Source organism: Plodia interpunctella, chromosome 29 (assembly GCF_027563975.2).
Source record: "Plodia interpunctella isolate USDA-ARS_2022_Savannah chromosome 29, ilPloInte3.2, whole genome shotgun sequence".
Taxonomy (NCBI): Eukaryota; Metazoa; Arthropoda; class Insecta; order Lepidoptera; family Pyralidae; genus Plodia; species Plodia interpunctella.
This window is the reverse complement of record NC_071322.1, coordinates 1,168,557-1,180,823: the sequence shown is the minus strand read 5'-3', so window position 1 is coordinate 1,180,823 and position 12,267 is coordinate 1,168,557. Positions and strand designations below refer to the sequence as shown.

The following is a 12,267-nucleotide window of genomic DNA, read 5'->3' as shown; positions in this document are numbered from 1 at the left end:
GCAGCTTGTTTGGTTGTGTGTGTATACGTCAGAATTCTCGGAATCAGCTAGGTACGGGAATTGTTGCGGGCGTTCAATGTTCGATATTCTGGGCAGAAGCAAAACCATTTTACGAACAATGTCGTGTTTGCCCCGGAAGATAGATGACAAGGCGAACCATTGAAATATTATTGTTATTATTCGAGTTACATGTGCGCTTAATAATGAGCTTTACAAGTTGAGCATAAAAACAGTAAGTGATAAAAACTTGCATTGTCCTATGTCAAGGCTTAATATAATTCATAACGAGCCTATTATAATGTCAAATATATTCAGCCGTCCCGTTCTCAGTAATCATTAAACTCTTCATAGTATTTTCCTCATTATAACAATGTTTATTAATTGTCTATCTGTAATTTTATTCATGGTCTATTATTTGTTCACTGGATTTTTTTTTACGAATTATTCACAAGTTACTAATGATTGAAGTAGGTGTGTAATTCATTCATTCAATATTATATTTTTCTATATATTTTTTTTTTTGTTTGGATTTTCCTATGCCTCAAGCAATAAAAAAAGATACCTACCATTGTGCATGCATGCTTATTGAATTTGAAATTCCAGGAAGTACTTAGTCGAAGATAACCTTGCTTCATGTTACAATTTTATTAGCATTATCTACCTACTTCATTACTTTATTAAGAAAATTCAATTGATCATTGGTATAAGTATAGTATCACATCTTTATTGCTTATGGGGTGAACAGTACCATGAATTGTAAAGCTTAAAAGACACATTAGCTGTTTGGTTACTAGTCTATGAGAAGAATATTCAGTTTACAACCCTTTGTTTGATTGATTTATCCTAACTAGACCTAACTAATATGCAAAACTAAGTTTGTTACCTCTTCACGCTCTATCTACTCAACCAATCTTCTTGAAATTTTACATACATGTAGTTTGAAGTATGGAAATGGACATTTTGTATCTTTCATCCCGGAAATGTAATTGTTTGCATGGGAAATTTACGCGGGCAAAAGCTAGTACAATGTAAGCAGGAGCTAGCACATTGTTTTTCTCATAGACGATTTTCTAATAAGTACTTCCTTATAAGAATGGAAGAAAAATAATAATTTGTTATGCAGCACTTCTGTTATTTAATTTGAAAGGACTCTGTGAAATAATGTTTTATTCATAAGGGTTTAACCCATTTATCCCAGTTGGGATGTTAAAGGGACATTAAATTATTTAATGTCGATCAATTTTGATCTTTATTCCAAACAGGAAAATTTTTATTATGAGAAATCTGTTCTTGAGTCGAAGAGATAATTAATTGATTTCCTTATTCTTCATTTTTTACTTCTTCATAGTCGTATTCCGCATGGCTGAGGGTTGTGGTTGTTATGTAGAATAAAACACACACAACAACTTTCTTGGCATTATTAATGGAGTGGTTTGCCATTGCCTTCTCCATACAAGTTAACCATCAACCAGTGTGCAGGTCTCCTCACGATGTTTTCCTTCACCGGAAGCAAGTGGTGGACGATGAAAACTACTATACATGAGTCAGACTGGCATATAAACTCATGTGGCATGACTGGAATTCGAACCTGGGACCTTTCGATCCACAGGCGGGCGTTAACCATTACAACACCACCATTTTTCTACTAGGTTTGGCAAAAATCATTATTTATTTATTAAAAAAAGAAAACAAAGAATTATCCGCAAATATCCTAATTAACAAATATTTATTAATTTTGTTATACAGTTTTAAAATTTATTAAAATAAATGTTTTTGTATCTCTTCACATAAAGGCACAGAGTAAATATACCATGTAATACAGATGAATTTTACTATATTGTATGTGTTGTATGAGAGAATGGTGTTTGAAAATAGGTTACAAAAGTAACCCTTGTAATACAGGAGTTTTATATTTATATATTTATTATATTTATCATAAAATATTCACTACTAGCTTTGTCCAGTTAACAGTTATTTTACCGGGATGAAAGGTACCCTATGTCCTTCTCCATACTTCATACTACATGTATGAAAAATCTCAAAAAGATTGTTGAGTAGATAGAGCTTGAAGAGGTAACAAACAAGCAAACTAACTTTCCCATTTATAATATTAGTTAAGATATATAGCTTCTATTCTTGGGAGGAAACATTTTGTTTAATATTTAGTGTTATTATCAAATATTTGAATAAACCATTGATTAAAAAAAAACATAACACATGACTTTAACTATACAATACACTATCGCAATTTTTTTCCGGATTCGCCATAAATTGCTGGTTTTTCATTGCGGTAAATAAAAGCTCTCATACTAACTATTCAATGTTCATTCATTCGTCCCCATCTGTCCGAGTTCGGCGAATGTCGGCGCAACATGATGTTGTACCACTACATTGTATAAAACAAAGTCATGCTGTCTGTCCCTATGTAAGCTTAGATCTTTAAAACTACGCAACGAATTTTCCGGATGCGGATTTTTTTCAATAATTCCTGAAGAAAATGTAGGTGATTTATTATGGTTTTATCCCGTGCGAAGCCTGGCCGTGCCCCCTAGTATTTGTTTGTGTTTTCTAAGTAGGTACTAAGTACCTAAAGTAGCCGCTATCATAACAAATAGTTTTCCTCAATATAAAAGTAGATGATTCACCTATCAACTTTTAGATTGAGGAAGTGTTTGTTTGTACACTACTGAGCAATAGCTCAGTAGTATACAAATAAACACTTTTTTAAGTACTACTTTTAGAGATTTTTTTTAAGTAGTAATAAAAAAAAAACTCTTTTCCTAGTAGTTTTTGTTTTTATGCTATGGATCTTGTGTCTGAAACAAATAATTATTAGTTGTTAAATCATAATACCTGCGCATACGAATTGAGCAATGACATTCAACATAACGTTTAACATATTGATAAGTGTCCTGATGCGTTATATCTTTTTTTTATTTCAGATAAGCCTTCAGATAATCGGCAGTTACTATTGACTTGGTGAGCATATGTTTGCTTTAAACCCAACTACAGAGAAAAGAGGGTATTATATATCACACACGATTATATATAATCCATAAACGAGTTATGATATTATTATACAGGGTTACTGGTATCTAACGCATAACCTTCCAAAGGTGCATAAGGTACATAGAGACTAACATCTTTTGTTCTACGACTTTTGTCTAAACGTCATAAATACAAACATTTTCCTTTTTTTTTTAGTTTTAATGTCGTTTCTATAGAACGTTAACTCTATGTTTGATTCCGCTACATAACGCTACTGTACTGACTCACTCGTGCGTATTGCTCGGTTACCATATAGAGTTAAGATGTGTAGAATCGCAAATTAGATTGCTTTTTTTATATGAAAAAAAAACTACGTATCTCGAAAAGTCGCAGAATAAAAGTTGCTTGTTTTGATGTACCCAAGTAGTCTTTAGGAGGTTTTGCGTTTGATACCAGTGACCCTGTATAATAATATCGTAACTCGTTTGTGGATTATATATAATCGTGTGTGATATATAATACCAGTAATTAAAAAACATAATTTAAAAAATTCAGTATTACAAAAGTTACCAAATTTCATGAAAATCGGTCAATATTTTTCTAGTCTTCCTCACCACGTATCTCAAAAGTGTTAACAATTTTATTTGGTACACGGGTAGAATATAACCTGGAATAATACACAGGGTACTTTTTATCCCGAAATTCCCACGGGAGCCAAGCCACGGGGCGCTGCTAGTAATATAGAATTTTTTGTATGTCTGTTACAGAAGAAAGATGTCGCTCTGGGCAAAGGCTCAGCAACTCCCGCCGGACTGCCTACAAAAGGTAAACTCATACACACAATTTATATGTTGTCACTGTTAAATAATGAAAATATTAATACTGTATATGTACGGACTTTTTATTACATCAGCCCTATTGAACTATCGGAGGTGATGAAATGCGTGTATTCGTCCAAAAAAGAGGGGAAGAGACAGCGAGAGAGAGAGAGCTTCCAAATATAACCAAAGTCAAAGGTCATAAACAATGCTAAAATGTTGCTATTTCCAATAGTCACATACGCAGCGCATTACGCGGAACTGTTTGTTTGTAATACAAATTTAAAGCCGCAGTTAACAACTGTCTTATTATATATAACAATTGCGTGATACTTTTATAAATTGATTATTATATTTGTGTGTGTTTGTATATTCTACTAAAGTATACTGTACTGGCGACCTCTGTACCAAATGGTCATCATGCCGGACTCCACACTGAAGGTCACGGGTTCGAACCCCGGTTAGGTCAATATGGAAAATGATCTTTTTCGAACTGACTGGATGAGTATATGTTATAAAATAAAATATAGTATCGTTGAGTTAGTATCCCATAACACAAGTCTCGAACTTACTTTGGGGCTAGCTCAATCTGTGTGATTTGTCTTTATATATTTATTTATTTGTATTGATTTATTTATTATGTTATGATGAATATTTATTTATTTATTTAATTTTTACTTTTATTAATTTATTACTTGCAACTACTACTTATTAATTAATTAATTAATTTATACTTACTATGGTATTACCATGGACAAAATAGATATTACCTACCCTATTTAAGCAGATAAATTGTTTGATTTTTCTTTTATTTAAATCTGTATTTATGAAACATCCCAGGTCCGGTCAATCTACATGGAAAACTTCCCCATAGAAGTGAGACACTGTCTCGCCCCCTGGATCGAGAACCGTATATGGTGAGTTAAAACTATATATCTCTTATCTGGGGGGCTACCATGAAACATAAACACGTAGCACGTCATTGCGTCCGCACGTTTTCTCTTTCTTTTACACAATGCGTACACGATATGACAAAATTAAACGGCATGTGGAAGTTGTATCGTGTTACGTGTTTGTATATTTCGTGATAGGCTTTCAGAGCGTTTACCGGTTGCTTCCTCAGCAATTAGAGTTCCTTACCCAACGAATAAGGAATTCTAATTATATTTTTGAATTGAAGTAAGAATAGATTTATTATTGTGAAATACATGTAGAATAACTTATGTACCCAGGCCACTCAGAAAATTTGCGAAAAAATGTAATTATGTACGAGTGATATTAAATTAAAAAAATATTATTATTTACAAGCAAAAATAGGCACATTCCCATTTCAAAATTTAACTTTCCCTAGTGTCCCAAGTACTAGACGTGTGCGTGCACTCCTCGCAACAGTCTTTTTTATATTTTTTAAACTGGTTGACAGTTTAGTTCAGTGTAGTGTACGCGAGTACCTGCCACTAGATGGCGGTGAGCAGTCGTAAAAGCCATGTCCACTCGAATGAATAAAATCTGACACCAGTGTTAGCAATAACACACTCGATATGATGATGTATACTTTTTAAAAGTGTTTTTGTACGTCTAACAGGACGACAGAGGCGGACGAGCAGCAATTCAACTTTGTGGAGGAGTTAGTACACGAGATCAACGAACACGCGGCTCTGCTACACACGCCAGAGATGTTCGTCACAAAGATGAAACTCATCGAGGCCGCTAAGGCCATCCACATCCAATACGGGTGAGGATTCCAAGTAACTTTTTAACCTCCGATGCAAAAATTGTTTTTTTTTTTTTTTAAAGTTCAACGTGTCTGTCTGTGTATCTGTCTGATTCGTCGTAGCTCCCATACGGATGAACCGATTTTCGATTAGTTTTTTTTTTGTCATAGATATAATTTTATCCCGAGTGTTCTTAGCCATGTTTCATGAAAATCGGTTCAGCCGTTCAAAAGTTGTAGCGAAATTAATATTGAAATTCGGGTGTTTTTTTTTATTTGTCACACACAAACTTCAACACATAAACTTGTCCGTCTGATATGTTAATTTGTGTGCTGGTATTTTTCGCCAGATGGACTGTATTTAAAATGAAATTTGCCTGATTAGAAGTATTGTAGGCCACTTGTCAATACCGGTGAACATTGTCTTCCTGATAGACATTAATTTATATTTAAAAAATGGTAAGCCCTTCTGACATAATAGGGACCAACACTGTTTGAATGAGTTTCTTTAGGCATTTCTTCTCAGAAGTGGTCGTTCCGAAATGCTAGTAGTTTGTAGCTTTGGTAAACATCATTTAATTTAGAATATGACGTGAAAAAGTGCCTGTGAAGGCCTAATTTCTGAATAAATGATTTGATTTTGACAACATTGTTAGTAAGATATGACTGATGCAAAACATAATTTAAATATATTGTTGTGGGCTGAATACAACCGTAGTTTGGTGTCTAATTCCCTCCTTTTCTAAATAGTCTGATAACTCTTTATTAACGTATTCAGTACCGTTATCAGTTCGTAAAGTTTTGACTTTCATCCCTGTCTCACGTTCTATCATGGCCTTAAAAGCGCAAAATTTATTGTTCACCTCACTTTTCGAAGAAATAAAATAAATAAAAACCATACGTGTAAAATCGTCAATAAAAGTTAGAGTATATTTATTACCCTGAAATGACTCTACCTGGAAAGGTCCCATGAGGTCGGAAAAAAATAATTCTAACTTAGATGTTGCTTTGCGGTATTTTATGGGTTTAAAAGGTTTCCTAGCCTGTTTACCTTGTATACACGCTATGCAGGGCTCTTTATCAACGTTTTTATACTCTACGCCAACATTACTACCTTTTAATCCTATTCGGCATAAGTGACCAAGTCGTTTGTGCCATAAACGAAAATTTGATACATCACACTGTACTTCGAACGCTGATAACTGTTTGGGAAGACTTACAGTACAATCTAAGGAGTACAATCCACCATTACAGGACCCATGCAACATAGCATCACCTGTGTAAGAAAAAGTAAGAGCATCAAAAAATGTACAACCTTTTTGATTAAAAAGAACAGTAAATCCGTTTTCGACTGCTTTCTTAACGGAAATTAAATTAGTAGCTAAGTTAGGAACTAATACTACATTAGAAATGTTCTTTACTTCTTTAATACCACGTCTTGAGTTAGAATTAGTGGTAATAGGAACATTACCTATTCCGGCACTCAATAAAGTCTCTCCATTTGCAATGGTTATTTCAGTTATTGGAAAATCTCTAATATTTTCCATCCAATCTGACCGACCGATATGCGCACTCGCTCCAGAATCTACATACCATTTATCTTTGTTGATTTCCCCTACTGTATGTCCATTCAAAGCACAAAGTAAATTCGAAGATCTGCCTTTTTCTTCTCCTTCCCGTTTCTTTTTCAAAATTGGACAGTCTGGTTTCTTATGACCTGGCTTCTTGCAGTTAAAGCAAATTATCTCCTTTTTCTTATTGCGCTTCTTACATTGAACACTCATAGCAGTATCAGGTTCTATCATTTCAGTTACAGATGTCCTTGAAAATTCTGTTAACAATTTCCCTCTGACATATTCGCTCGTAATCTGAATCGTAGTATTCTCGAGTGCCATTACTAGAGGGTCATATCTAGCTGTCAAACCTCCTAGTAGTATCGCTGCTAAAGATGTATCCTCAATCTCTTTGCCTATATCTGCTAAATCCTGACAAGTAGACATCACGGCATTTATGTACATTTCCATACAATCAAAATCACTTAAATTGTACCTGTACAACTTCCGCTCCAATGCTAACCTACGTCCCAAGGATTTATCCTCGTAAGCCGCTGCTAAAGCACTCCATGCTTCTTGAGCACTCTTACATTTTCTGACGTTTGTGATGGCTGGGCCATCCAAAGTCAAGCATATCTTGGCCAAAGTGATCTCATCATCTCTTTCTTTCACATTTACTGGAGTACTGTCACCTTCTGGATAACCCCTTATACAATTCCACAGATTTTCATGTTTTAAATACATGCTCATTCGGAATTTCCAAATCGCATATCCATCTCGCCCTTTTAGTGGAGTGATCCCCGCGAGAGAACGTAGACTTGATCCATTTGACTGATCTCCAGATGACATCTTCGAGTCCTTTTTGTTTAGTCTCGAACTCCGAGTTTATTCGAAAGAAAACCACAAAATCTTTACAAAATACACAGCGATAGTGACAACAAAAATATATCTGCTTAAATTCCTTTAAATTCTAGAGCTCCTCGTGCTGATAACGAATATTAAGATATTAAAAGAAATTAAAAATGTTTGTATGACAGAGTTTATTTTTGAAGTGTCTTAGTATTCTTTTTCATTATTCAACACTAAAAAGTTTTATAACATATATATATATGGTCAAGTAGATAATCTTATAAAAAGATAAAATCTTTATTTGTAGACACAACATAAAATACACAACACATACAGGTTCTTCATATTAATAACAAACACAATACAAATTCTCTCTCATTTAACTACTTGACCATACTCCGAATCCATGGCTATAATCGTGCATGCGGTTCTATGTGTAATGTACGATATGTTTGTCACGGTGTGGATTCCACCTGAACTCTGACTCCAAGTTGTGTTTTTCGCCTGATATATATATAGAAAACGTTTATTTGTGTTGCCACAGACACTCAAAATCAAAATCAAATCATTTATTCAGAAATTAGGCCTTCACAGCCACTTTTTCACGTCATATTCTAAATTAAATGATATTTACCAAAGCTACAAACTACTAGCATTTCGGAACGACCACTGCTGAGACGTAATGCCGAAAGAAACTCATTCAAACAGTGTTGGTCCCTATTATGCCAGAAGGGCTTACCATTTTTTAAATATAAACAATAACACTAAAAACAATAACATACAAAGCATTAAAACAATATTGATATTACATGTATACTGCATTATATATAGAATGTATTTATATATTTATATATAATGTATTTTTCTCCTGATAGACAGTGTTTTCAATGCTAGTTTGCCTGATACGAAGTATTGTGAGCATGTATATTCTACCTGATAGACTGTATTATTACCAATTAGATTTTGCACGCGGCTTCGCCCGCGTGATTTAACACGGGACCAGTAATTTTTCCGAGATGAAAATTACCCTATGTCCTTCTCCGTGTTTCAAACTACATGTATGCAAAATTTCAAAGACGATTGTTTGAGTAGATTGAGCGTGAAGTGGTAACAAACAAACTTACTTTCGCATTTATAATATTAGTTAGGATTCGGATGTATCTCTTATACATGTTGTATCGGTCCCTTATACAGGACTGACTGACTTTTTACATTGTCAATCAGGTGGATTTATACACTGGCAATATATTGTCTACACGCTCAGTCCATGATTCTAAACAACTTTCACTACGGAACTGACTCCGAAATCGCGAAAAAAAAAATCAGCTGTTCCATACAAGATTAAATACCTAACTTGTGGAAAATGTATGGATCAGCTTGGTTTTTTTTTTTTTGGCGATTTCACATTTGCCTCCTTCACAAAAAGTTGTAACATCGACTGAGCATGTAGATAAATGCAATTGTATAAGAAATCTATCTGTACAAATATTTAATGCGTTGCTCCAGGCACGCGCCGCACGAGTTATACAATTATCTGCGCAGCTGTCTTATGGTCGAACTGGATGTCATACAGAAGGCCATGGGCAGCCAGTATACGGCGCCGCCGCAGACCGAACGAAAGTATAGCGAGGTACGTTGCTTTTAGTTTGTAACTTAAATTATATTAATTTTTTACTTTTACGAAAAATCAACCTATTTTTTCCACGACCCCGGTGGTGTAGTAGTAAAAGTGCTTCTCTCTGAACCGAGAGGTCCCGGGTTCGATCCCCGGTCGGGTCATGATGGAAAATGATCTTTTTCTGATTGGCCCGGGTCTTGGATGTTTATCTATATATGTATTTGTTATAAAATATAGTATCGTTGAGTTAGTATCCCGTAACTCTAACTCGAACTTACTTTGGGGCTCATCCATAAACAAAATAAAATAAAATTAAAACTCATCTCTCTGTCTCTACTTATGTATATTAATAATATAAAATATGAAAGTGTTTATCCTTCTGTCACGTCAAAACGAGGCATTTGATCGAGGTGATATTTCACCTCGAAAATTCTTTCACTATCACACGGGTACATTATCCAAGATTGCTATAGGCTATATCTTATCTCGAAATTCCCACGGGAGCGGAGCCCCGGGCAACATCTAGTACAATGTTACAAAATTGTTTTTGCCAACAGCTGATCGGCGGGCTACGTACAGTCCAACAGAAGGTGAACCAAGTCTCGACCAAGATCCGAGAGCTTGAGGCCAACATGGAGTCCTTCAGCCTGGAGTACCACGAGTGTGTCAAGAAGAAGGGTGTGTGATTAATCTGTAGAAGAACTCAAGAAATCACAACGCTTCCCCCACCACCACACATTGCACTGAGCAATGTGTACTCTGTATTGAAGCGCTGGGAAGGAAGTCAAGTACGCGCCGTGTATTGCGACGCTTCCCAGCACTTCATTTCTTTTTAAACCCCGACGCAAAAAGAGAAGTGTTATAAATTTGACGTGTCTATCTTTGTATCTGTCTGTGGCGTCGTATCTCCCAAACCGATGAACGGATTTTTGTTTAGTTTTTTTTTTGTGTCATAGATAATTTTATTCCGAGCGTTCTTAGCCGTGTTTCATGAAAATCGGTTCAGCCGTTCATAAGTTGTAGCGAAATGAATATCGAAATTCGGGGATTTTTTAATTTGTCTAACAAATAAACTTGTTGCAAGCTTTTAAATTGCACTGTATGTAAGTATGGACAAATATTTACAACACAACCGAATCGTATACATACATATATGTATGTATGTTCGGGTGGAATCTTGCAACTCAATATTGGAGTTGCAAAGTTTTGATATCGGCCTTAAAAATAACTTTTATAGTTTCGGTAAGAAACTAAGATTATTGTTTCTATACAGGTCATCGCAGCTACTTAATGCAGCAATCGCCCCCCACCCCCGACCGCCGCGATTTCGAAGCCCATCTAACGATGCAAATAGAGGAGCAAGAGAGAAAGCTGAACGCCCGTCTCACTCACATCAACAGCTCCCAACTCGCATTGGTCGATTATATGAAGGAGAACATTACTACGCTGGCCCAACTACAAAGCCAAGTCTTGGACGGAGAGTTGATTAAGTAAGTATACCATAATTTTACGACCGGCCGCCTGCCTGACGTCAATCCTCATTAGAATTGTATGTTAGTAGATTAAATTAGTACCAAAGTAAGTCTTGTGTCATAATTGCGAAAACTCCTCTTGCGCGTTCTAGCATTTAACAGCGCCATCTATTGGCAAGATGTCTGGATACTAAGTAAAAGTAATTTGAAGACTTCTGTTATGCGATACTAACTCACCGATATTATATTTTACAGCATGTATTTTATTTTTCACTGCACCAACTTTGTCGAACTAGCTTTTGTCAGTGGATTCGCCCGCGTTAATTGTCCGGGATGAAAGCTCTGTCCTTCTCCGTACTCTTAATTATATATATGCAAAATTTCAATAACTCGTGAAGAGGTGACAAACAAACTTACTTTCGCATTTATAATATTAGTTAGGATTTATAATTAATTTATTCATTGTGAAACATATACTCATTAGATAGTATAAGTAGGTATATTAATGAAGAACGCTGAGTCACAATTTGGGCATTGACATCGCCATGTGTTTCTCAGATGGAAACGTGAACAGCAGCTGTCGGGGAACGGCGTCCAAATGCAGACGAACCTGAACGCTATCCAGGAGTGGTGCGAGCTGCTGGCGGACCTCATCTGGACCACGCGGCAGCAGGTCAACAACGTCTCCAGGATCATCACCAAGACTGTGGCTGAGGCGCGACAGCCGCATCTGCCCGAGATGCTGGAGGAGTGCAGCAAGCAGGTGAGCCATCTCTTTCTAGCTTTGCGTCTGTTTGAGATAGTTTCAGGATGGTCTCTGGATCAAGATATATATGCGCGTGATGTTGGAAGAGTGCGGCAATCATCGTCTTCTCTTTTTAGCTTCGTCTGCTGGAGATACTTTTGAGTATGGTCTCTGGATCAAGATATACGGAGCGAGAAACGCTTGCGCGTGATGTTGGAAGAGTGCGGCAATCATCGTCTTCTCTTTCTATCTTTTATTTGCTCTAAACACCTTTCGGATGGTTTTGTTTCTGGACCGAGACTTATGGAGCGAGAAACACTTGACTGATATATTGGAAGAGTCCCACAAGCAGGCGTGGCCTCTCTTTCTTGCTTTCGTCTGCTGGAGATAACTTTTAGCTAGTATCTCAATGAACAGTTATGGAGTGAGAAACATTAGTGCGAGATGTTGAAAGAGTACATCAACAAAGTTCGCCTTCTCATCTACTCGAGAAACTTCTTAGATGGTCTT

The 12,267-nt window shown here is 35.9% G+C and overlaps 1 protein-coding gene across 5 annotated transcripts in view; it reads left to right on the top strand.

The window, feature by feature from the left end:
- Stat92E (Signal-transducer and activator of transcription protein at 92E) overlaps positions 1–12,267 on the top strand; it is a 32,099-nt gene that overhangs the window by 731 nt on the left and 19,101 nt on the right. For 4 of the 5 annotated variants that reach the window (XM_053766359.2, XM_053766361.2, XM_053766363.2 and 1 more), the window contains exons 2-9: positions 2,943–2,979; positions 3,756–3,813; positions 4,647–4,723; positions 5,392–5,541; positions 9,429–9,552; positions 10,098–10,218; positions 10,814–11,030; positions 11,571–11,775. In XM_053766359.2, coding sequence (XP_053622334.1) covers positions 3,763–3,813; positions 4,647–4,723; positions 5,392–5,541; positions 9,429–9,552; positions 10,098–10,218; positions 10,814–11,030; positions 11,571–11,775 — 945 coding nt within the window. In that variant the 5' untranslated portion in view covers positions 2,943–2,979; positions 3,756–3,762. Of the gene's footprint in view, positions 1–92; positions 233–2,942; positions 2,980–3,755; positions 3,814–4,646; positions 4,724–5,391; positions 5,542–9,428; positions 9,553–10,097; positions 10,219–10,813; positions 11,031–11,570; positions 11,776–12,267 lie in introns of those variants that run through there. The other variant, XM_053766360.2, reaches the window with a different exon arrangement.